Source organism: Megascapheus bottae, chromosome 7 (assembly GCF_031878675.1).
Source record: "Megascapheus bottae isolate mThoBot1 chromosome 7, mThoBot2.hap1, whole genome shotgun sequence".
NCBI lineage: Eukaryota > Metazoa > Chordata > Mammalia > Rodentia > Geomyidae > Megascapheus > Megascapheus bottae.
In genome coordinates, this window is record NC_143515.1 from 53,313,660 (window position 1) to 53,338,890 (window position 25,231).

The window sequence follows — 25,231 nt, forward strand, 5'->3', positions numbered from 1 at the left end:
AACTCCCAGCCTCTCTGTATACTCTTAAAAATAGGCTTGAGTTGGCCTTTGGTTTTCTTGTAGATTCTTTCTTCCCATTTTCCTTTTTATAGTCATGTTGTTATCCACTTGTGAAAATGTTAGTGTCTTATTCAACTTCACACAATACATTGCCTTCAGGGTGTATGATGCAGTTGAGATTTAAGGGAAACCATTTTATTTATTTATTTATTTTGCGCCAGTCTAGGGGCTTGAATTCAGGATCTAGGCACTGCCCTTGGGCTTTCTCAAGACTAGTATTCTACCACTTGAGCTGCCGGGGCCAGCTGGCAGCAAACCAGGGTTTGCAGATTGGGGTTCCTGAAATAGGGGGCAAGGACTAGGAAGAAATAGAAGAGAGACAGACACACCGGGTCCGGGATGTCTGCAGTCCAGCAAAAGACTGCAGAGACTGCCACGTTTATTTTCCACTCCAGCCTCTTCCCTCCTTGAGACCCCGGGAACCTCCAGGTGTTACATTCATATGGTAAATCTCAGGTCATTTAAACAGAATAAGGCCAGAAAACAATAAGACAATAAAGCCATTGTCTGATGCAAATCAAGGTACAGTTTGATTCCACTCTGGCTCCCAACATTGAGCCACAGCACCACTACTGGTTTTTTTTATTTTTAATGTATGTGGTACTGAGGAATGAACCCAGATCTTCATGCGTGTTAGGCAAGCACTGTACCACTAGGCCAAACTCCTAGTCTCTCAGGGAAATCTTTTATTACTCCCCAGCAAATGTTCGATTAAAACATATTTTTTTGCCAGTCCTGGGGCTTGAACTCAATGTCTAGGCACTGTCTTTGAGCTTGACCACTTGAGCCATAGCACCATTTCTGCGGTAGCTAGGAATTGAACACAGGGCTTTATGCATACTAGGCAAGCACTCTACCACTAGGCCAAGCTCCCAAACTCTTTCCATATTTTAAACATTTCTGCTGGTGATAAAATGTGGGGATAGGTTTGGGATATATTGAATGGGAATATTTAGGCAGAGTAGTTCCTCTACTCTCAGGGAACATATTTTAAGGGCCCAGTGGCTACTTGAAACTTTGGGTAGTACTTAAGCATTTTTGTTTGGTTGTGGGGTTTGAACTCTGGGCCTGGGCACTGTCCCTGATTACAGGCATGAGACACCGTGCTCAGCTCTTTTTTTTTTTTCCTGTACATATATAACTAATAAAATGTAATTTATATAAATTAGGATCTATAAAAGAATAATAAAATTAGAACAATTATAAAATTATTGTAATGAAATTATCAGCCTAGTATTTGGCAAAGTAAGGGTTATTGAATACAAGCAGAGTAATTATGGTGACAGGTAATGTAATAACAGATGGCTGCTAAATAACTTGTAGAGGTAGTATTATACAGCATGGATAATTGGACAGAGGTGATTTCTGTTCGTGGCTAAATGGAATAGGATAGAGATTTTATGATATAAGCAACCTATACATTATTTATTTCTAGAATTTTCTTCTTAATGTTTTTGGATCACAGTTGTTCGAGGGTAAGAAAAATTGTAGAGAGTGAAACTGAATAAGGGAGCTCTGCTGTATATTTTACCTGAGGTAGGGGGAATAGTTATAAGGTGAACTGGGTAAGGATGGGAATTTAGCACCTTTAGAAGTCTTCTCTTTCTTTTTTATTTAGGATAAGAATTCCACTGGTGGTGGTTTGAGTCTTTTCCCCTCCTATAGGAGGTACCTAATATGTGGGGTATGGCTCCGAGAGCTCTTCCTTTTTGTTGGATAGCTTATACTCAGCCCCAGCCTCCTTATCTTCGATCCCCCAAATATGCATAACTGTGCTTCTTGAGGATATTTTTTTTTGGGGGGGGGGAGCAATCATGAGCCTTGAACTTGGCCTGGGCACTGTCCTTGAGCTCTTCAGCTCAAGAATACTGCCCTAACCCTGGGCTTGCGCGTTGTCCCTGAGCTCTTCAGCTTAAGGCTACTGTTCTACCCTTGAGCCAAGCCCTGCTTCCCCGTTTTCTAGGGGTTAATTGGAGATAAGAGTCTCAGGTTCTTTTGTGCCAGGGCTGGCTTTGAACCTTGATCCTCAGATCTCAGCCTCCTGAGTAGCTAGGATTACAGGCATGAGCCATGGCGTCCAGCTGAGTTTTTTGTGAATTGGTTTGATTCTTCAATGTTGCTGTTGTCTGCGCAGGATGCATTCACACCCAAAAACTGGGGCTTGAACTTGGGACTTTGTGCTCTTGCTTTTTTTTTCCTGCTCATGACTGGCACTATTCTGCTTGAGCTTCCATTTCCAGCTTTTGCTTGTGAATCAGAGATAGGAATCTCAAGACTTCTCTGCTTGGGCTGGCTTGGAACTATGATTCTCAGATACCAGCTACTTGAGTAGCTAGGATTATAGACATGAATCACTGGTTAGTATGGCTTTGGAATTTTGAGTTAATGCCTAAGAGAATCTGTATTCTCTCATCCCTAGTCAAGATTATAATCTTTTTTTTTTTTTCCTGTAATACTTCGGTGTGTTTTTGTTTAAAAGTATTAGTGACTGTGGGAAACTTTTTTTTTTTTTTTGTGTGTGTGTGTGTGTGTGTGTCATGGGGGTTCGAACTTGGCCTGGGCGCTGTCCTTCAGCTCTTCAGCTCAAGGCTACTACCCTACTCCTGGGTTTGAGCAGTGTCCCTGAGTTCTTCAGCTCAAGCCCCACTTACCGTTTTCTAGAGGTTAATTGGAGATCTGATCCTCAGATCTCAGCCTCCTGAGTAGCTAGGATTATAGGTGTAAGCCACTGTGCCTGGCTAGGAAACATTTTTATTAATGATCAGCAAGTAGAAATTAAATCTTTGTTTTCCTTCAGAGGCATGCCATCAGGATCAGTATCATTTACAGAATAATCCATTTGTGCTCTGACTCAGTTTGAATTGCTTTGCAAGCACATATTTCCTCTGTTTTACCATGTTTTTGTTGTTGTAAAATATATAGAACACAGAAATCATAGGATTAGTACCTAACACTACTTATTTGAGGACGGATGACCTGCATAGCCATGAAAACTTATATGAGAGAGTGCAAGAGATGTGGAAGGTTATCCTGTCTTCTTCCTAGAGACTGTTGTCTGGTTTGTTTGGTCCTCCCAGCGCTGCTCTGCTCTGTTCTGTGCTTTTGTATTTAAAGATTGAGTTGAGCTGTAGCTACTAGGAGAACATCTTACGCTCCGCCTCCCCTTTGTTTTTTGCTAGTCCTAGGGCTTGAACTCAGGGTTTGGGCACTATGCTCAAGGCTGGCACTCTTCCACTTGAGCCATAGTGCCACATCTCTTTTTCTGTTTATGTGGTACTGAGGAATTGAACCCAGGGCTTCATGATCCACATTCCCAGTCCCACACAGTCCCTTTTGTGACTATTGTTTAAAAAAATATTTCTTTAAGGTATTCACCTTCTAAGTAGCTGGTAGACCCAGAGGCTTTATACTTACTTTGTGATTGATTTAAGAATGTGTTTAAAGGGTTTTAAGCATGTCATCATCAAATGCAGTGTTTATGGTCTGACACATGTTTTTTTTTTTTTGGTTGGTCATGGGGCTTGAACTCTGAGCCTGGGTGCTGTTCCTGAGCTTTTCAGTTCAAGGCCATCACCCTGCCCGTGGAGCCACAGCACCACTTCTGGTTTTCTAGTGGTTAATTGGAGATAAGAATCTCATGGTCTTAGTGCCCCTTGGCTTTGAATCTTGATCCTCAGATCTCAGCCTTCTGAGTGAGTAGCTAGGATTGCAGGTGTGAGCCGCCACTACCTCAGGTAAAATTCCTGGCAAGAATTTTTATTTTTCAAAACAAGGTCCCAGTTCATAAGATATTTGAAAACTTTGATGCTTTTTCCCCCCTTTCTTTCTTGCTAGTCCTGGGCTTGAGCTCATGGCCTGAGTACTGAGCTTTTTCAAGGCTAGAGCTCTAACACTTGAGCCATGACACCACTTCTGTTTTTTTTCTATGTATGTGGTACTGAGGAATCGAACCTGGGTCTTTATGCATGCTAGGCAGACACTCCACCAGTAGGCCAAACTCCTGGCCTTTTCTTTTCTTTCTTTTTTTTTTTTTTTTTAAAGAGAGGTTTCAGTGTGTAGGTCTGTTTGGCCTTGAACTCATGATTCTCTTGTCTCAGCTTTAGTAGTGATATTAGAAGCATGTAACACCATGCTTGCAGCTATTTATGTTCTCATCAAATATATAACAGGAGAGGCTAGAGTTTGGACTTGCAAATGAGCCACACTTTTTTCTCCCCCTCATGGCAGCAATTTGTAGCTGTGGAACACTTGGCATGTTTTTCAATGCCACATCATTTTGTAGCCAAATATAGTGATGAGACTGTCCAAATCATGCTGACTTCATATTCCATTTCTTCCAGATGTCATCATTGCCAAGAAGAGCAAAAGCAAAAGTCCAGACTTCACTATCCAAAGATGATTTTTCTTACATCTCTGAGTTGTAAGCATATTGGTTTAATGTGGTGGTGGTGGAGAATGAATGTTTTAGAGTGATGCCTTCTGTCACTTACAAACAAGTCATTTATTCATTTAATAAATGTTGATTGAATTCATTCTGTGTTCCAGGCTTTTTCTAATGTTGGTTCTAACATGTTAACTGGAGACTAAATAACCAACTAAATATACAATGTATACAGAGCATATGACATAAATATACAATTTAGCATTTGGTGGTTGGGGTAAAAGAGAAGGGAGTCACAAGAACTAAGGAGAAACTTTAAGCATATAGGAGGAAAACCAGGAGAGTGAATTTCCTAAAAGGCGTGTAAAAGATATGCTCTAAGGAGTGCATGCCAGATGTGGCCCAGGGCTCACACGATGAAGAATGAGAGTTTACTAGCTGCTTAGCACTGCTTCATGTGTAACAGTATGATTCTGTTGGTTGTGTTTTCTTCATGATAATGAAAAACAGTTTCTGTTTGGCACTTACGTTAAATCATGTTATCAGAACTCTTGCTTGGAGGTGATACAAATATGTCATCCTGCTAAATGGGCAGAAGAAAGGAACCTGAGTTGTGTAATTCCTTGGTTTTCTCATTCTAATTCATTTGGAATCTACACAATTCTCGTGTTCTCATGATTTTTCTGGTGTTTTAATTAGTAATCACTTGTGAAGAAAATTCACCTAGAGGATATCTGTAGTTTAGCTTGTCATAATTACACCTTCCTGGACCACAATTTAGTTAAGAAGTTATGCAATAAAATTTTTGCCTCCAAGCAAAATAATAACTCAAACATTTACATTCTCTAGGCTCAGTGAGGGAAGTTGTTATTCTTTCTACCAGTATTGTTTTCTTACATTAGGTAAAGATAGAGTGTTCTGAGTGGGCCAGAGGTCCATATTCTTTCAAGAGACTTCAGCATGGCTGATTTTTCTCTGCTCGTGGTGCGAGTTTGAGTCTTGGTAGAAAAGTACAATAACAGTACTGAGTCCAGTCTAATCAGGAAACAAATCCATTCTGTGAAAAAAGAAAAGAGTAATAACAGGGGCCGGGAGTTTGGCCTAGTGGTTAAAGTGCTTGCCTAGCATGCATGAAGACCCGGGTTCGATTCCTTGGTTCCACATACATAGAAAAAAGCCAGAAGTGGTACTGAGGCTCAAGTGGTAGAGCTCTAGCCTTGAGAAAGTCCAAGGACATTGCTCAGGCCCTGAGCTCAAGCCCAGGACTGGCCAAAAAAAAAAAAAAGAATAGTAACAGTCAGAAGGATCCAGAGGTAACTTTCTGCTTAATTTGGGATGTTTGTAGGGCCATTTACTACCCATTTCATTGAATCAGATAACTCAGTAACAGTCATATGAATCTGATTAGCACATCATAACTTACTTAAGTGTTTAAGTTAAAATGGAAAAGTCCACATTGACTGGTATGACATGACTTAATAGGTTACCAAAGATAATAAATGAACTCCTGTGTTATAAAGCGGTGTATATATTATGTATGTATGTCAAGTGAGGGGAAAGTGGGTAGACTTGTGATTTACAGTATATGATGGAAGGAGGGTATTTACATTGGTCTATCAACTATTATTTCTATTCTTATTGATAATATTCCATTTTATATTAAACACCTCTGACTTTATCTTTTTTTTTTTTTTTTTTTGTGGGTCATGGGGCTTGAACTCTGGGCCTGGGCACTGTTCCTGAGCTCTTCAGCTCAAGGCTACCATCCTACCCCTTGAGCCATAGCTCCCACTTCCTGTTTTTTAGTGATTAATTGGAGATACGAGTCTTGGGTCTTTAGTGCTCTGGCTGGCTTTGAACCTTGATTCTCAAATCTTAGCCTCCTGAGTAGCTAGGATTACAGGCGTGAACCACCACGTCTGGCTCTTTTTTTTTTTTTTTTTTTTTTTGGTCTGTTGCAGGGCTTGAACTCTGAGCTTGGATGCTGTACCTAAGCTCTTCAGCTCAAGGCTCCTGCCCTACTCTTCAGCCACAGTGGCCACTTCTGGTTTTCTAGTGGTTAATTGGAGAGCAGAGTCTCACAGTCTTTAGTGCCAGGGCTGGCTTTGGACTGTGATTCTCAGATCTCAGCCTCCTGGGTAGCTAGGACTATAGGCATGAGCCACTGCACCTGGTCCGACTTTATCATTTTTTTTTTTTAAAGTGTGCATCTCTTTTTCTTTTGGATATTTGATTTCATTTCTTTTTTCTGAAAATTCCTAGATCGTCAGCCTCTGAAGATGACAAGGAAGATAGTGCCTGGGAACCTCCAAAGAAGGTTCCAAGAAGCCGCAAGCAACCTGCTTCCAAGGAATCCAAACCAAAGAGGGCACCTCGGGTAAAGAAGAACACCCCACAACTGAGTGATGCCTCAGAAGGTGTGGCTGTCCAGGAGGAGCTGGTAGGTGCTGTAGCAAAGTGCTGGTTGGGAGGCAGGGCTTTCAGGTAGTAGGTGGAAGTGTTCCTTTTCCTGACTGGGAGTATTACTTTTTCATTATGTAGTGTAGAACAAAGCATAGAAATGACAAAACCTGGGGGTAGTGGTGTCCTGGTCATGGGGTCTCAATAATGTTATTAAATATACTATATTTCTCCATCAACTTCCTTTTCCTCTATTAGGAGGTTGCTTAGAAATACTAGTGGTAATATGCTTACTAAAAAAACAGGCAATAAGCTACAGACGTCACACCATGATCTTGCTTAAGCTTTGCAACAACTATTGAGGAAGATGCAGAGATAAGGGACATTAAATGACTTGCTTGTAGTTCACAGTTGGTAAGTGATGGGACTGGGTTTCTAAGTCAGCATTTCAAAATCCAATATATCTCTGAAGGGTATTTTTGCACTAACATACTCACCAGAGTAATGTATGCAACCAGAGTGCTGGCTTAATATTTTGAAATAATCCTTATAAGGTCTTGAGCTTCATATAGCCAATGTATCTTCTGTTTGGAATTTATACTAAATAGGGCTTGATTGGTTAGAAATTTGCTTGCTGAGCATGGACTGAGATTAGAAGTAGATAAGTTTTTGTGAGGTTATTGAATAAGGTTGGCACTTTGGTTGAAGAAGTGACAGCTGAAGGTCTTAATTGAAGTTCAGTTTCACAACAGGCTACACATATTCTTTTTTTTTTCTTTTTGCCAGTCCTGGGCTTAAGCTCAGGGCCTGAGCTTTGTCCTTGGATTTTCTCAAGGCTAGAGCTCTACCAATTGAGCCTCAGCACCACTTCCAGCTTTTTTTTTTTTTGTTTGTTTGTTTGTTTGTTTGTTTTTAATGTATGTGGTACCGAAGAATCGAGCCCTGGTCTTCATGCATGCTAGGCAACAGGTTACAAATTTTCTATGAATATTTCAGGGCAATTAGTTTTTCTAATTCTCATGTCTTCCCTGATAGAATGGCTCTTTGGTTATTGCTGATGTTGATTTGGAAGAGAAAAAAACCAAGTTGGATACTGCAAAGACTCAGAAAACAGCGAAGACAAAGAGGGAAATTGCAGCCCCAAGGACCAAAAGGCTGAAAGTTGATGGGAAAACTGCCCAAACCGGCACCTTAGAGGTTGGATGTAGCAGTACAGAAATGCCATCTACAAGTACCATGCAGGAAGGGACATGTAAGAAGGAAGAGGATGATGATTTCACATTTGAACAGTCCACTTTAAAGAGAATAAAGACAGAATCATGCCCCCAGGGGCAGCCTGTCAAGTTTCTATCTAGTGCCAACAATGTTAAAGAAGAGATGGAAATGAACTGGGACATAGTACAGGTATGTTCAGCCATTTTCTAACACATTAGTTGCTTTCATTTCTTTCTGACTAACATAAGAGTTGTGTTTCTTAAGGGAAGGCTGAGAATTTTGAATTCTCTTTCATTTTGCCAGTGATTGCAGGCATCAGGCTTACCAAATTGTATTGGCCTATTATCATCAGTTCTGTGGCCAAGAACTATGAAGAAGAATCTTTGCAATATTGCATTAGTGCATGCAGATTATGAACACAGATTTCACTAACATATTGGCCCTTAAGGATTGATAGTTAAATTTTTTTTCTTTTCTTTTTTTTTTTTTGGCCAATCCTGGGCTTGAGCTCAGGGACTGGGTACTCTCCTTGAACTTTCTCAAGCTAGAGCGCTACCACTTGAGCCTCAGCACCACTTCTGGCTTTTTTCTATGTGTGTGGTACTAAGGAATCAAACCCGGGTCTTCGTGCATGCTAGGCAAGCACTCTACCACTAGGCCAAACTCCTGGCCCCTGATGGTTAAATTTTTGTTCTGAATTTGAACTGTATTTCCCAATAATAACAGTGTAGATGATTGGGTCATTGGCTGTTTATGGTTATAAACATACTTAGCATACTATAATGTACTATGAATGAGACCTAGCAATTTTTCTTTTGCTTTCTTTTTTTTCTTGTGATTAATAGAAGGGTTACATTATATTCACCAGATAGAAGGTGCATAACTTCACAAACATTGATACCCTTTCTTATGACATGGTCCCCATTTCCCTCCCACCTTCCCCTCGGTTATCTTGATTCCTCCCTTCCCTATCCAATTTCAAATAACCAATTAAGCACATATAAAATAGATCAGATAACAATGTGAAATATTGTAACAGTATGAGATAACCAAGGGATGGTAAAAGAGATGAGAGATAACAGTATATTAAGAGCAACTGTCATTCATTATATAGCTTTTGTTTCCTTATCCTGGAGGTCCTTACATTTAGTGTCATACTATTTGGCCTAATGTCTCTAGATTTTGTTCTATTGTAAATCTCTGCTAGGAGAGCCCAAGGTTTCTACTGACCATGACAAATGAGGGAGACTATTGGGCCTATGTTCCTTTGAGTCTGGCTTACTTCACTTAATATGATTTTTTCTAAGTCTTTCTATTTCTTTTTTTTCTTTTTCATATTTTTTATTGTAATTAATAGAAGGGTTACATGATATTTGCCAGATAGATGGTGCATTAATTTCCATACATTGATACCCTTTCACATGTCTTGGTCCCCATTTCCCTCCCCCCACCCCCAACCCTCATCTTGTTTTCCCCCCCTTCCCTATCCAATTTCAAATAACCAAATACAAATATATCCGATATATCAGGTAACAAAGTGAGATACTGTAACAATATGAGATAACCAAGGGACAGCAAAAGAGATGAGAGATAACATAGTACCTTAAGAACAACAACCATTCATTATATGGCTTATGTTTCTATATCCTAGAGATCCTTTCATTTAGCGTCATACTATATGGCCTTTTGTATCAAGGTTTAAGTCTTTCCATTTCTTTACAAATGGGGCGATGTCGTTCTTTCTGACAGCAGTATAGAATTCCATTGTGTATAACAACATCTTGTTGATCCACTCATCAACTAAAAATGGCTATAGACACATGAAGAAATGCTCAACATCTCTGGTCATAAAAGAAATGCAAATCAAAACAACTCTTACGATTCCACCTCACTCCAGTTAGAATGGCCAGGATCAAGAAAACTAATAACAGCTGCTGGAGGGGATGTGGCCAGGAGGGATCACTACTACACTGTTGGTGGGAGTGCAAACTCGTTCAACCAATGTGGAAAGCAGTTTGGCAGTTCCTCAAAAGACTAAACATAGAGCTCCCCTATGACCCAGTAATTCCACTACTTGGCGTTTACCCAATCGTCCAGAAACGAGGGCATACTAAATCCACTAGCACAACGATGTTCATTGCAGCACAATTTACCATAGCAAAGATATGGAACCAATCCAGATGTCCCTCAGTTGATGAGTGGATCAACAAGATGTGGGTTTTTTGGTTTTTTTTTTTTTTTTTGGTCTGTAGTGGAACTTGAAGTCTGGGCCTGGGAGTTGTCCTGTTCAATCAGGTACTGTCTGGGTTGCCTTTTGTCATTGATAATTTTTTGGGTAGGGTCTTGGTTTTGGCTGAGCTTACTCCTGGAATAAAATCCATGTATTTTAGACTACTTCATACAGAAGAAGTTAGGTGCACATGACCAAGCCAAAAAAATTTTTTGTTGTTGTTGTTGAGATGGAGTTCTGTGGACTTTTTTTTCTAGGCTGGCCTGGAACTATGATTTTAGCTACCCATGCAGCTGGAGTGATAGCTATAGGTATATGCCACTAGGCCTGGGGTCTCATGTATATGCCCAGACTGGCCTAGAACTGTGATCCTCTCAATTTCATCATCCCAAATAGTTAGGATTACAGATGTGAGCCACCAGTGCCCAGAAGGAATTTGTTTATCCATGCTGCTTTTCTATTACCTACCAGTAGAATGTTACCAATATTTTTTAATCTTTTTTTTTTTCTGTCCAGCCTATTAAGGAATGAAATGGTGCTTTACAACTTTTCTCTCACTTTTCTTCCTGAACTAAACAGTCCAAGTACCTTGACAAAGGGTATAATTAAGCATTTTTCTAAGCCTTCTTTTTCTTTATTCATTTAGATGTATAGGTATGTTTTCAAAGGATGAGTCATATACCACCTACACCAGGTTTACCTTGAAAGCTGTCTTGCTTTCCTTCCCACATTTCTCCTCCTTATTCCTAGTGTACTTTGTTAGAAATCAGAAAAGTGGGCCAGGTGTGGTGGCTCACCCCTGTAATCCTAGCTACTCAGGAGGCTGAGATCTGAGGATCTCAGTTCAAAACCAGCCCAGGCATCTCTGAGAGACTCTTATTTCTAGTTAACCACCAGAAGACTGGAAGTGGTGCTGTGGCTCAAACGGTAGGGAGGTAGCCTTGAGCTGAAGAGTTCAGGGATAGCACCCAGGCCAAGAGTTCAAGTCCCACAACTGACAAAGAAAGGAAAGGGGAAAAAAAAATTAGAAGAGTGCCAGGCATTGGTGCTTCATGCCTGTAATCGTAGCTACTCAGGAGGCTGAGATCTGAGGACTGTGGTTTGAAGCCAGCCAAGGCAGGAAAGTCTGAGAAACTATTTTCATTAAACTACTCAGAAATGCCAGAAGTGGCCCAGTGGTTTAAGTGATAGAGTGTTAGTCTTGAGAATCTCACAGTGCCCCGGCCCTAAAGTTTATGCCCTAGACCCTGCACAGAAAAAACAAAACAAAACAAGCAAACAAAAAATAAATCAGAAGAGCAATTATAAGATAAATAAAAGAGAGGAGCTGGGAGCGTGGCCTGGTGGAGGAGTGCTTGCCTAGCGTGTAGAAAACCCTGGGTTCCATTCCTTAGTGGCACATACACAGAAAAAAGCCTGAAGTGGCTCTGTGGCTCAAGTGGTAGAGCGCTAGCCTTGAGAACCCAAGGACAGTGCCCAGGCCCTGATTTCAAGCCTTAGGATTGGCAGGAAAAAGAGGGGGCGGGGAGGGAGGGGGAGAGAGAGAGAGAGAGAGGAAGAGAGAAGAGAATTGAAAAAGGATTTGAAGGGGAGTCTTGACTTAGAAGTTGGTCAAGTGATTATATTTCTGCTTTCTTTTTCTTTTTTTGCCAGTCCTGGGACTTGAACTCAGGGCCTGAACACTGACCTTGGGCTTTCTTATGGCTAAAGCTCTACCACTTGAACCATAGCACCACTTCTGGCATTTTCTGTGTATGTAGTAACGAGTAATTTAACCCAGGTCTTCATGTGTGCTAGGCAAGCACTCTATCACTAGGCCAAACTATTGGCCCCAAACTTATGATTTTTCTTTCTTTTTCTCTTTCTTTTTTTCTTTTCTTTTCTCCCCCCCCCCCTTTCTGTCATGAGGCTTGAACTCTGGGCCTGTGTGCTATCCCTGAGCTTTTCAGCTCAAGGCTACCACCATATTGCTTCAGCCACAGCACCATTTCCGGTTTTCTAGTGGTTAATTGGAGTTAAGAATTTTACGGACTTTAGTGCCCTGGCTGGCTTTGAACTGTGATCATCAGATCTCAGTCCAGGTGTGAGCCACTCTGCCCAGCTATACTATCTTTATTCGTATGTGCTACTTTGACTTGTTTGATCTACAACACTCATTTCTTTTCTTTTTCCTATTAACCACTATTTTATTCTATTACCATTTTCTCAAAGATTCCCTGTGCACATGAGATCATATTATATTTTTTCTTTTTTCCTCTTTTCTTTTTGTTAGTCCTGGGACTTGAACTCTGGGCCTATGTACTGTACTAGAACATCTTTTAGTATAAGGTTATTGCTCTGCCACTTGACCACAGCACTGTATCCAGCTTTTTCAGCACTTCCGGTTTTCTAGTGGTTAATTGGAGATAAGAGTCTCATGGTCTTTAGTGCTCAGGCTGGCTTTGAACCATGATCCTCAGATTTCTGCCTCCTGATTAACTAGGGTGACAGGCATGAGCTACCATACCCAGCTATACCTCTGATTTCTGTTAGGTTTTCCTTCTTCAGTCCTTAAGGAAACTTTTTTGTATAAGATAGTTGATATAAACAGGTGGAATCAATAGAAGGAAGGTGTCTAATTGCTGATTTGGGACTGAATAGAAAATACCCTCAATTCCATTCTGTCATTGAATTTGATGTTTTTTAAAAACCAGATGATATATGCATAATTAAAAATATAGTTGGTTTGCTAATTCCTACATGTATTTTTTATCTTATGGGAGAGGGGTTGAGATGCTTTGGAAGAAAGCTTTTCTGAGTAAGTTTTGACGCTAGAGGGCAGTATAAAGATGCAGTATCTTATTTGCGGTAGAGCTCAAAAGAGTAGTTTTGCTTGAAAAATCATCTTACTCTGTGTACAGATTGAATTTTCAAAGAATTAATATGGGTTGTGGAGTTGGGGTAATTTAATTCACTTAGGACTTAGTTTTGTCTCATATAGATGAGAATAATAATTCACGTACTTTAAAAAAATTTATGTGGTTGAAACTTACATAATACATATATCTAATAAATTGGTTGCAAATGAACATATCTATCATTCACAGTTACTTTTTTGTAACATGAATAGCTAAAATTTACTTATTTAACAAATATTCCCTAAAACACCATGATTTTGTAAACTATAGGGTTCATGGTATATATCTTACCTTATTCTTTTTTTCCCCCCTGGTTGTGGGCCTTGCTCTCTGGCCTGGATGCTGTCCCAGAGCTCTTCAGCTTAAGGCTACTGCCTTACTGCTTGAGCCACACCATTACTTCCATTTTTTAGTGGTTAATTGGAAATAAGAATTTATGGACTTTAGCCATATAGTAGGACGCTAAATGAAAGGATCTCTAGGACATAGAAACATAAGCCATATAATGAATGGTTGTTGTTCTTTAGGTACTATGTTATCTCTCATCTCTTTTGTTGTCCCTTGGTTATCTCATATTTTTACAGTATCTCACTTTGTTACCTGATATATTGGATATATTTGTATTTGGTTATTTGTTTTTTTTTTTTTTTTTTGCCAGTCTTGGGCTTGGGCTCAGGGCTTGAGCACTGTCCTTGGATTTTCTCAAGGCTAGTACTCTACCACTTGAGCCTCAGCACCACTTCTGGCTTTTTGCTATATATGTGGTACCGAGGAATCGAACCCAGGTCTTCATGCATGCTAGGCAAGCACTCTACCACTAGGCCAAACTCCCGGCCCTGTATTTGGTTATTTGAAATTGGATAGGGAACAGGGGAAAACAAGATGGGGGGATGGGGAGGAGGGAAATGGGGACCAAGACATGTGAAAGGGTATCAATGTATGGAAATTAATGCACCATCTATCTGGTAAATATCATGTAACCCTTCTATTAATTACAATAAAAATATATGAAAAAAAAAGAATCTATGGACTTTAGGCTGGGTTCAAACCCAGGCTGGTTTTGAACCTCGATCATCAGATCTCAGCCTCCTGAATAGCTAGGATTACAGGTGTGAGCCACTGTGCCCAGCTATACTATCTTTATTCTTATTTGCTACTTTGAATTATTTGATCTACAACACTCATTTTTTTTCTTTACTACTATTAACCACTATTTTATTCTATTACCATTTTATCAAAGATGCCATGTGCACATGAGATCATATTATATTTTTTCTTTTTTCCTCTTTTCTTTTTGTTAGTCCTGGGTCTTGAACTCTGGGCCTACGTACTGTCCCTGAACATCTTTTAGTGTAAGACTATTGTTCTACCACTTGAACCACAGCACTGTATCCAACTTTTTCTGAGTATTTTACTGGAAATAAGAGTCTTCTGGACTTTCCTGCTGAGGGTGACTAACAACCATGATCATCAGATCTCAGCCTCCTAAGTAGCTAGTCCAGATACTAGCCACAGGCATCCAGCTCCATGTAATGTTTTCTTTTTTCTGTATCTGACTTAACTTCACTTAACATAATGCTTCCCAGGTCCATCCATGCTGTGGCAATTAGGAAGATCCTAATGTTTTGTAAGCTTCCAGACGTGAGTCCCATAGAATGGCATCTTGTGCTATTTCTGTAATAACAATTTATTTCATTTTTTAATATATCTTGATTTTGTTAATCAGCTGATTATAGTTCTTCAATAATTTTCCTCTTTCTTTTTTTTCTTCAATTTTTGGCAAATCTTAGGCATCAAGGTTGAAACAAGCTCACTCTTGTTTATTACTTTGAAAAAGTAGCTAGGTTTTTATTACAGTTATTGAAATTGCATTTCATTCCTTTTCTTCTCTAGGCTGACATTTCTATATTTTTTCTGCTTATAATGCACAGTTTTCTAAGAATTCCCCTCCCCCCCCAGTCCTGGGCCTGAACTCAGAGTCTGGGCACTGTCCTTGGGTTTTCTCAAAGCTAGCACTCTACCACTTGAAACACAGCACCACTTCCAGCTTTTTCTGTGTATGTGGTACCGAGGAATCAAACCTGGGTCTTCAAGCATTCTACTTACTAGGCCATCTTTCTGGCCCTAAGACATTTTTTTTAAGTAATACTTATTTTGACTGTGTAGTATAAATGCATGATAGACAATTAAAGAAAAATACAGATAGATCTCGTTTATCAAGTCATATTCCTCCTCGTAAATCATTTCGCATCAGCTCATGTAGAGCTGCTTTATATTCTTTTTTTTCTTTTTCTTTTTCTTTTGGGTCATGGGGCTTGAAATCTGGGCCTTGGTGCTCTCCCTGAGTTCTTCAGCTCAAGGGTGGTGCTCTACCACTTAAGCCACAGCACCGCTTCCTGTTTTCTGGTGATAAATTGGAGTTAAAAGTCTCACAGACTTTGTGCCTTGGTTTGCTTCGAACTGCAATTCTCAGATCTTAGCCCCCTGAGTAGCTAGGATTATAGGAGTGAGCCACTGTAACCTAGCAGCTGTTTTATATTCCTAAATGGATGCCTGGATCTGGACACTGGTGGCTCATATATGTAATACTAGTTATTTAGGACTAAGGTCTGGATAGCCGTAGTTCAAAGCTAGCTCAGAAGAACAGTCTGATAGACTTATCTCCAAAATAAGCAGAAAAAGCAGGGCTGAATGTGTGATTCCAAAGGTAGAGTATCATCCAAGCCAGCTCAGGGCCCTGAGTTTAAAGCCTAGTACATACAGAAAAGAGAAGATTGAATTGTGTTCTTTTTTTTTTTTTTTTTTTTTTTTGCCAGTCCTGGGCTTGAGCTCAGGGCCTGAGCACTGTCCTTGGACTTTCTCAAGGCTAGAGCTCTACCACTTGAACCTCAGCACCACTTCCATCTTTTTTCTATGTATGTGGTACCCAGGAATCGAACCCGGGTCTTCGTGCATGCTAGGCAAGCACTCTACCACTAGGCCAACTCCCGGCCCTGAATTGTGTTCTTCTATATGTGCATATCATAGTGCACTTACTAGTTTACTAGATGTTTTACTATACTACTAGTTCTTTAAAAAAAATCATTATTGGTCATGGGTGGTTCACACCCATCCTACTCTGGAGTCTGAGTTCCGAGGCTTGGGATTTTAGCCAGCTCAGGGGGGAAAGTCTTCAATACTCTATCTTTAGTTAACCACTAAAAGTCCTGAAGTGGAGCTGTGGCTCAAATAGTAGAGTGCTAGCCTTAAGCAAGTAGAGTGTAGCCTTAAGCTGAAGAGCTCAGGGACAGTGCCCAGACCCAGAGTTCAAGCCCCATGACCCCCCCCCCTCCAAAAAAGAGTACATTTATAAAGCACTATGGATTTTGGCCTGGATATTATTGAATCCGTAGAATGAGTTTTGTCAATAAAATTGCCAGTACATGTGTGTAATCTGCTTATTTTTTTTAAAGCTACAGTAAGTGGTTTCTAAGTAGTTGAACAATATTTAATACTATATTTGAGATTAAGTTATGGTTGTTTATGTCAGTAATTCTAGTACTTGGGAGGTATAGATAGGAGGACATAAGTTTGAAGCCAGTACAGGCTTCCTAGCAATGCTCTGTCTAAGAAAAAGTCTGTATTTGGGGCTGGATTGTGGCCTGGTGGTAGAGTGCTTGTCTAGCATGCACAAAGCCCTGGGTTTGATTTCTTGCTACTGCATACACAGAAAAAGCTGGACGTGGTGCTGTGGCTCAAGTGGTAGAGCACTAGTCTTGAGAAAGCTCCCAGGCCCTGAGCTCAAGCCCCAGGACTGGTGCCGGGGCGGGGTTGGGGGGGTGGGGGGGAGACTATTTGAAACTATACTACATAGTTGTTTGATTCTCAGTATTGTAAATTACTACATGATTTTAATTTGCAGGTTTTATCTGAAAGAACTAATATTGAATTTTGGGTTTGTGCCAACATCATTCATCTCCTTAATGATGATAACACACTTCCCTTCATTATACGATACCGGAAAGAACTCATTAATAACCTTGATGCTGATTCCTTGCGAGAAGTTCAACAAACACTAGAGGAGCTACGGTAAGAAACTTGGTAAGGGATGAGGCTTGTATACAGGATAGAAGCTGTGGGGGCTAGTGAGGAGAAATAGGGAAGAAATGGATGACACTATTTTTGCAGCTCCGGTGTTTTGTTTCCTTGAATTATGAAAGTTGGGTCTGTTTTACTTATTTAAGGGTAGATGGAGTCACTATTGATATGTATATACATAAATTGGGTGTGTATCAGCAGAAAGATGGTTTATAGTTAATCTGTGTACCTCAGTGTGAATATTAGGACTGTTAGAGAATTCAGGAAATTAGGTTTCATTCTAAGCCTGCAACTAAATCTTTTTTAGTCTAAGCTAATGATGTTCTTCTTATAATGTTTTTATACAGTTTGTTAGGAAATAATATTGCTTTTTTTCTTTGCATTTTTAAAAGGGTAATGATAATATAATCAGTGGAATATAAGTTCTATGTAGTTATAGTATAGAAAGTACATTAAAAATATGCTTCTAGAAATACTATTTTTTTTCTTTTTGTCAGTCCTGTGCTTGAGCTCAGGGCCTGAGCACTGTCCTTGGACTTTCTCAAGGCTAGAGCTCTATCACTTGAGCTTCAGCACCACTTCCAGCTTTTTTCTATGTATGTGGAATCGAACCTGGGTCTTCGTGCGTACTCAGCAAACACTCTACCACTAGGCCAAACACCCAGTCCTAGAAATAATATATTAACTCAGAAATATATGTTCAGGTTTGATGCAGTTACTTCAGACTATAATCCTAGTTACTTGGGAAACAAAGATCAAGGGATTATGATATGAAGCTGGCCAGGTATAAAGGTTCTTGAGACTCGGTCTTACTCAGTGACTAGGTACAGTGACACTGGCATGTTGTAAGCTATGGGAGAAGTATGGTGGTTGGGACCAGTGGCATGTACCTGTTACCGAAGTGATAAAAAGAAGCACAAATAAAATTACAGTCCAGATTGGCCCAGGCTTAAAATGTACAAAGGGCCTGATAGAGTGGGCTCAAGCAGTAGAGTGCCTACTTAGTACTAAGTTTAAAATCTTAGTATTGTCCAAAAGGAAAGAAAAGATTTCAGCTGGGAATATTGCTTAGTGGTAGAGTGCTTGCCTAATATGCATGAAGCCCTGGGTTCTATTCCTCAGCACCACATTAAACAGAAAAAGCCAAAAGTGTCACTGTGGCTCATGTGGTAGAGAGCTGGCTTTAGCAAAAGAAGCTTGTGGACAGTGCTCAGGCATGTGTGTATATCTATATGCTTGGAGACCATAAAATGGAACCATATTATTCAGAGGGATTATTCAAGCAGTGGTGTTTTTCTTTTTCCTCCCCCTGGTTGTGGGGCTTGAACTCTAGGCCTGGGTCCTGTCCCTGAGCTCTTCAGCTTAAGGCTACCTTCCTACCTCTGGAGCACAACCCCCACTTTCCATTTTCTAGTGATTAGTTGGAGATAAGAGTCCCTGTTCTTCAGTGCCTCCGCTAGCTTTGAGCTGTGATCCTCAGATTTCAGCCTCCTGAGTAGCTAGAATGACAGGTATAAGCCACCAGGCCCCAAGAAAAAGTGTGGTAAAGATTATTACCTTATGAAACATTGTTTCAATTATATGTATATAATTTTTCTCTTTGTTCTTTCTTCAAACCAGTTCTGGGAATACTGTTCCTTAGGTTTTTTTTTTTTTTTTTGCTCAAAGCAGGTGCTCTATTACTTGAGCCACAGATATGAGTCTCAGGAACTTTCCTGCTGCACTGGCTTCGAAACAGTATCCTTAGATCTTAGCCTCCTACTTAGCTAGGGTTCCAGGTATGAGGCAGTAGTGCCCAGCCAGAAAATATATTTTTCAGTATGGGTTGCTATTAGAAAATGAATTAGAGAACTGGAAGCTTATGACTTACCTTTAATCCCTGCTATTCAGAAGGCTATAAAATGTGAGGATTGAGGTTTGAAACAAGCCATGGCAGAAGAATCTGTGAGATTCTTACCTCCAATTAACCAGCAGAAATTGGAACGGTGGTGGTAGGAGGGCGTATCTTCAGCTCAAGGGTAACGCTCTACCCTGTGAGTCACATGCCTAGCATGTTAGATTACTTGGCACCACATATACAGAAAAAACCAGACATGGCACTGTGGCTCCAGTGGTAGAATGCTAACTTTGAGAAAGCTCAAGACAGTGCACAGGCCCCAAGTTTTAGCCCCAGGACTGGAAAAACAAAACAAAAAATAACCCTTAATATTTCCCATTTACAAACAACATGACTAACACAGTCAGACTCAGGCTCAGACTCAGGTCTGAGGATTAGGTAATAGTAGGATGTCAGTTTTAATTACCTGGTATTTATGAGCATGTTGTGATTTTGTAGATTATTATTTACATGTTATTGTCAAGACCCAGATGAATAGGCTTTTACTTTTCTGTGAATGTGAGATAGATTTAAAAAGGGCTTTATAAATTAGCATACATTAATTAGAGGGAAATTGTACTGTGACATTTTGATTCATATATATATATTTCAATCCATTTCAGACCTCTCTCCCTTACCCCCTTATTTCATTCCTAAAACAAGTTTTCTTATTCTGTTTTCATAGATGCAAACCATCTATTTCAACCATATTCATCCTTATTCATTCTCCTTGTTAGCCTAACCCCCTACTGCTAGTTAATCCATTTATGCCCAACATAGCCTGTTTCTATTTGCTTGAAAAAGTTCTGGTGTATAGATTTGGTATGTATCATAAACATTTTTGTTTTTCAGGGCTGTAGCCAAGAAGGCTTATAGTACAATCCAGAAAATCAAGAAGGAGGGGAAGATGTCTGAGTGCTTATTAAAAGCCTTGCTGAACTGTAAAACTTTTGAAGAACTAGAACATGTGGTAAGGAACTTTTTAAAATCTCTTAATGGTATGGTTTGGTTTTTTTTTTTTTTTTATTTTTTTGGTGGGTCATGGGCCTTGAACTCTGGGTCTGGCCACTGTCTCTGAGCTCTTCAGCTCAAGACTACCACTCTACCCCTGGGCCTGAACATTGTCCCTGAGCTCTTTAGCTGAAGGTTACCACGCTACCCCTTGAGTCGCAGCCCCCTTTCCTCTTTTCTAGTGATTAATTGGAGATAAGAGTTTCACGTTCTTTAGTGCTGGGCAGGCTTTGAACTACATTCTCAAATCTCAGCCTCCTGAGTAGCTAGTATTACAGGCATGAGCCACCATACCTGGATTGGTTTGGGTCTTTTTATAACTAAAAGTGAACTACAGTATAAAAAGCGGAGGTCATTAGTTACCATTATTTAATTCATGAAGATACTTTTCCTTTGTTTTACAAATACCAGTTGCTTTCTTTTTTGTGTTAATGAATATAGATGACTAGTCCTTTTCCTCAAGGAATTTCCAATCAAGTGGGAAGGAGAGTAGATTATACAAATTTGAAGCTTAGGGTGGGAGCTGAATTGGAGACATGAAATGTCTTCACTCTGAAATTTTGAGCGTCTTCAGCCTGTGATAGGTAATTAGTCTTCTAGTTAGGTTTTTGGGTTCCACATCCGTGCGTTCAACCAAGCATCAGTTGAAAATATTTTTTAAAAAGTCTTTATTGCTGGGCACAGTGGCTCACACCTGTAATCCTAGCTACTCTGGAGGCTGAGATCTGAGGATCGTGGTTCAAAGCCAGCTCTGGCACTAAAGTCCATGAGGCTCTTATCTCCAATTAACTACCAGAAAACCGGAAGTGGTGCTGTGGCTTAAGGGATAGGATGGTAACCTTAAGGTGAAGAGCTCAGGGACAACACCCCAGGTCCAGAGTTCAAGTCCCAGTCCTGACCAAAAGGAAAAAAAAGTCTGTATTGACTATATAGAATTTTTCTATTATTCCCTAAACAGTATAATATAACAACATAATCTTAGGTATTTAGATTGCTTTCAGTTGTAAGTAATCTAGGGTTGATTTAAATTATATAGGATAAAGTGTAGATTATATGAAAATATTATGCTTTTTTTTTTTTTTTTTTTGGTCAATTCTATAACTTGAACTCTAGGCCTGGGCGCTGTCCTTGAGCTCAAGGCTACCACCCTACCCCTTGAGCCACAGCACAACTTCCAGTTTTCTAGTGGTTAATTAGTCTTTAGTTCATGGGCTGGCTTTGAATGGGGATCCTCAGATCTCAGCCTTCTGAGTATCGAGGATTACAAGCATGAGCCATGGAATCCTGCTAATATTATGTCATTTTATGTAAAATTCTTCAGCATCCTTAGATTTGGGTATTCATAGGGAAAAGAGAGATTTTCTTGAAACTTGTCCCCTATTAATACTGGGAGAATTGTACTGAAAACTGATGATGGAAGTATCCTCTAAAGGAGAGTTTGTGAGTAGATTCGAGTCAACTATTGGGGCACGTCAGCTTTTTTTTTTTTTTTTTTTTTTAACAGTCCTGGGCTTGACCTCAAGGCTTGAGCACTGTCTTTGGACTTTTCTCAAGACTAGAGCTCTACCATTTGAGCCTCAGCACCACTTCCACCTTCTTTCTATGTATGTGGTACTGAGGAATTGAACCTGGGTCTTTGTGTATGCTAGGCAAGCACTCTACCACTAGGCCTAACTCCTGGCCCTTCACATCATCTTTTGAGTTATGGGTATGCAAGGGGGAACCTAAGAGATGTTTTTTTTTTTTTAGCCAATCCCAGGGCTTGAGCACTGTTCTTGGGCTTTCTTAAGGTTAGAGCTCTACAGCACCATTTCTGGCCTTTTCTATGTATATGGCACTGAAAAATCGAACCCAAGTTTTCGTGCATGTTAATCAAGCACTCTTACCACTTGGCCAAACTCCCAGCCCAAGAGATGGGAAACATGGAGAAGTGTAGGAGACTCCAGAGATGATGGTAGGTAATAGAACTGTAGGGAAAAGATCTCAGAAGGAGAGTAATGACAGTACTAGCAAGAAAGTTTGACAAGATAAGAATGGAAAAACTGTATTTTGTAATTAAGGAATTGTCAAGGATCTGTGTGATATTTCTCACAGCAGGGTGTGTGGGCAGAAAAGTCAAATGGTGGTGGGTTGAGGAGAGCATGTTCACTGAGAAGTAGAATCACTGTATGAATGCAAGTTAACTTTTGAAGAGCTGGCTTGAGTTGAGAGGGCCTTGCAGTCCAGGCAAAGAGTTTTAAGATGAGAAAAGCTAACCAAATTACTAAGCATGTAAAAAAGCTTAAAGCATAAGAAAAAATATATTTACCCCTTGTAGAATAGAGTATTAACCAGTTATCAAGAATTTGCTTCCAGCCGAGCATGGTGGGTCACGCCTATAAACCTAGCTACTCAGTAGGCTGAGATCTGAGGATCTCGGTTCAAAGCCAGCCCAGGCCCTTAAGTCTGTGAGACTCTTATCTCTAATTAACCACTAGAAAACAGGAAGTGGTGTTGTTGCTCAAGGGATAGGGTGCTAGCCTTAAGCTGAAAAGCTCAGGAATAATGCCCAGGCCCAGAGTTCAAACCCCACAGCCAAAAAAAAAAAAAAAAAAAATTGCCTACAAAGAGGGCAAAGTTGAAAAAAAGACAATAGCATTTTCAATATGCTCTCTAATCTTAAATCCTAGTTTTTAGCTATGGCTTTAAAAACTGGACTCTATAGACATAATGTTTTATTACATAGATTAATACGTACCAATGACATACACATCCTCAGGCTAATTTTAATTATGTTCTAAAATCTAAGTGCCAGTGATTGTATATAGAGATCCTCTTCTTAAATACTTGTTAAACACGTCATTTGAAATATGATATAAAAATCAATGTTAATAAATTCTTTAATAGAAAACAACATTGGACCCTATTATTCATTATCTCCCTTTTTTTCTTCCCTAGTCTGCTCCATATAAAACTGGAAGCAAAGGCACCAAAGCCCAAAGAGCAAAGCAGTTGGGATTAGAAGGAGCAGCCTATACCCTACTCCAGAATCCAGTGGGGCTCAATCTTCTGTCTTACATCAGGCCTGGTGTTAAAGGTAGAGGCTTTACTTAAAAACATCAGCCTGTCCTCATCTCCCCACTTCTCACTCCGCCCAGCCTTTTCTTTTTTGGTTAGGACTGGGGTTTGAATTCAGGGTATGTGCTTTGTAGGCATGTACTCTACTACTTGATCCACACTTGAGTCCTGTTTCTCTTATTTTACTTTACTTTTACTTTGAAGCATCTCATATGTAACCAGGTTGACCTTGAACTTGTAAGCGTTCAGCTTTCCTCTTCTAAGTTTTGGGATTATAGTCAAACACTAGTGTACATTATAATCATTATCCTAACTTTTTTTTTTAATTTATAGGAAGAATACCTATGAAGGTGAATTTCCTTTTATCAGATTTGTAGTATATGATACAAATATTATGGATTAAACTCTTCACACTGTATTTTAGATCTTCATTCAGCCTACCCTACTGTAAATTTGTTGTAACTTTGACCTGCCTATTCTCCATCCCAAATCTAGTTTCTTTGGGCTCTCTTCATTCTTCTGGCTGGAAGACATAAAAGTCAGTAGAGGGTAGTCTATGATAATAAAATTCATACTGTGTATTTGCCTATAGAAAAACATAACAATCTAGCATTTTTTTCTATTTTAAATAATCCAGCAAGTGAAAATTGTGATTAAAAGTTGGTAAAAGCTGGGTATCTATGTCTGTAAAATAATGAATAATCATGACATATACATCTTATGTTTGGGAAAAGGCAATAATCAAAAGGCAAAATAACATTGTTTATATTTAGAAATTGGTTGTAATGAGTAAAATTCAGATTTCCTTAATCTTTTTTTTTTTTTTTTTTTGCCAGTCTTGGGGCTTGAACTCAGTGCCTGGACACTGTCCTTGGGATTTCTCAAGGCTAGCACGCTTATCACTTGAGCCACAGTAACTCTTCCGGCTGTTTTGTGTATGTGGTACCAAGGAATAGAACCCAGGGCTTCATGCATACTAGGCAAGCACTCTAGAACTAGGCCAGGCACCAGATTTCCTTAATCTTTAAATGCTTGTTTATAGTTAGAGTCTCAGATAGTTGCAACATTTAATATCTTAATAGTAGTTGAGGCAGAAGATCAGTCCTTAAGGTTAACCATGATGGGAAGTGGTTTCCCATCATGATGGATTTCCTTAGAATCTAGGGCTTGAGGTTTCTCCTTATAGCTGAATTCTTTTCTTTTTGTTTCCTATTCCATCTGTGCAAAGGTCTCCTTGATTCTCACACAGACTGTGTTCTTGCTGGGTAGGTTTTAGATAAGCATTCTGCTTTTGAGTTTTGTGTGTGGTAATGCCCCAGGGATACATGATGGATGTCAGAAAGTGGTTCTTATGATCATATGGATAGTCAAGTTCCATACCTGATGATGGTACTTGCAGACATTTGAGGACTTGGACTTTGCTTGGACTTATTCTTTTATGCTGATTACAAATTAGAGATATAACTAATTGTAAAGAAACTAGGTACTGCTTTTAGTTGGAATGTTTTTCCAACTTAGTCTTTCTACTACACACTTACATGATGATCATTCTCAATTCTGTGGGTCTTACTCAGTATTTACTCTTTTTCTTTTTTTTTGGTCAGTCATGGTCATGGGGTTTTGAACTCTGGGCCTGGGCACTGTCCCTGAGCTCTTCAGCTCAAGGCTACTGCCCTACTCCTTGAGCCATAGCACCATTTCTGGTTTTCTAGCAGTTAATTGTAGATGAGTCTCTTGTTCTTTAGTGCCCACATGAGCTTTGAACTGAGATCTTCAGATCTCAACCTCCTGAATAGCTAGGATTACAGACATGAGCCACTGCGCCCGATTCTTACTCAGTATTCTTATCTCTTCCTCTCTCTCTTCCCTCTCTTCTTTTCTTTCCCTTTCCCCTGTCCCCTCTCCTGTCTCTCCATCTGTCCCCATCTCTCCCCTTTCTCCTCTTCTCCCTATCAGATTGTACTTTGGGCCTTTTGTATACTATATAAGTGCTTGAGCCACACCCCCAGCTCTTTTTTTTTTTTGTC

General features: G+C 39.8%; 1 protein-coding gene across 2 annotated transcripts in view; it reads left to right on the plus strand.

Moving 5' to 3' along the window:
• Positions 1–25,231, plus strand: part of Srbd1 (S1 RNA binding domain 1) — a 174,456-nt gene that overhangs the window by 5,202 nt on the left and 144,023 nt on the right. For both annotated transcript variants that reach the window (XM_090337018.1, XM_090337017.1), the window contains 6 exons: positions 4,401–4,480; positions 6,704–6,881; positions 7,877–8,245; positions 17,085–17,251; positions 19,989–20,106; positions 23,085–23,223. In XM_090337018.1, coding sequence (XP_090193144.1) covers positions 4,401–4,480; positions 6,704–6,881; positions 7,877–8,245; positions 17,085–17,251; positions 19,989–20,106; positions 23,085–23,223 — 1,051 coding nt within the window. The remainder of the gene's footprint in view (positions 1–4,400; positions 4,481–6,703; positions 6,882–7,876; positions 8,246–17,084; positions 17,252–19,988; positions 20,107–23,084; positions 23,224–25,231) is intronic.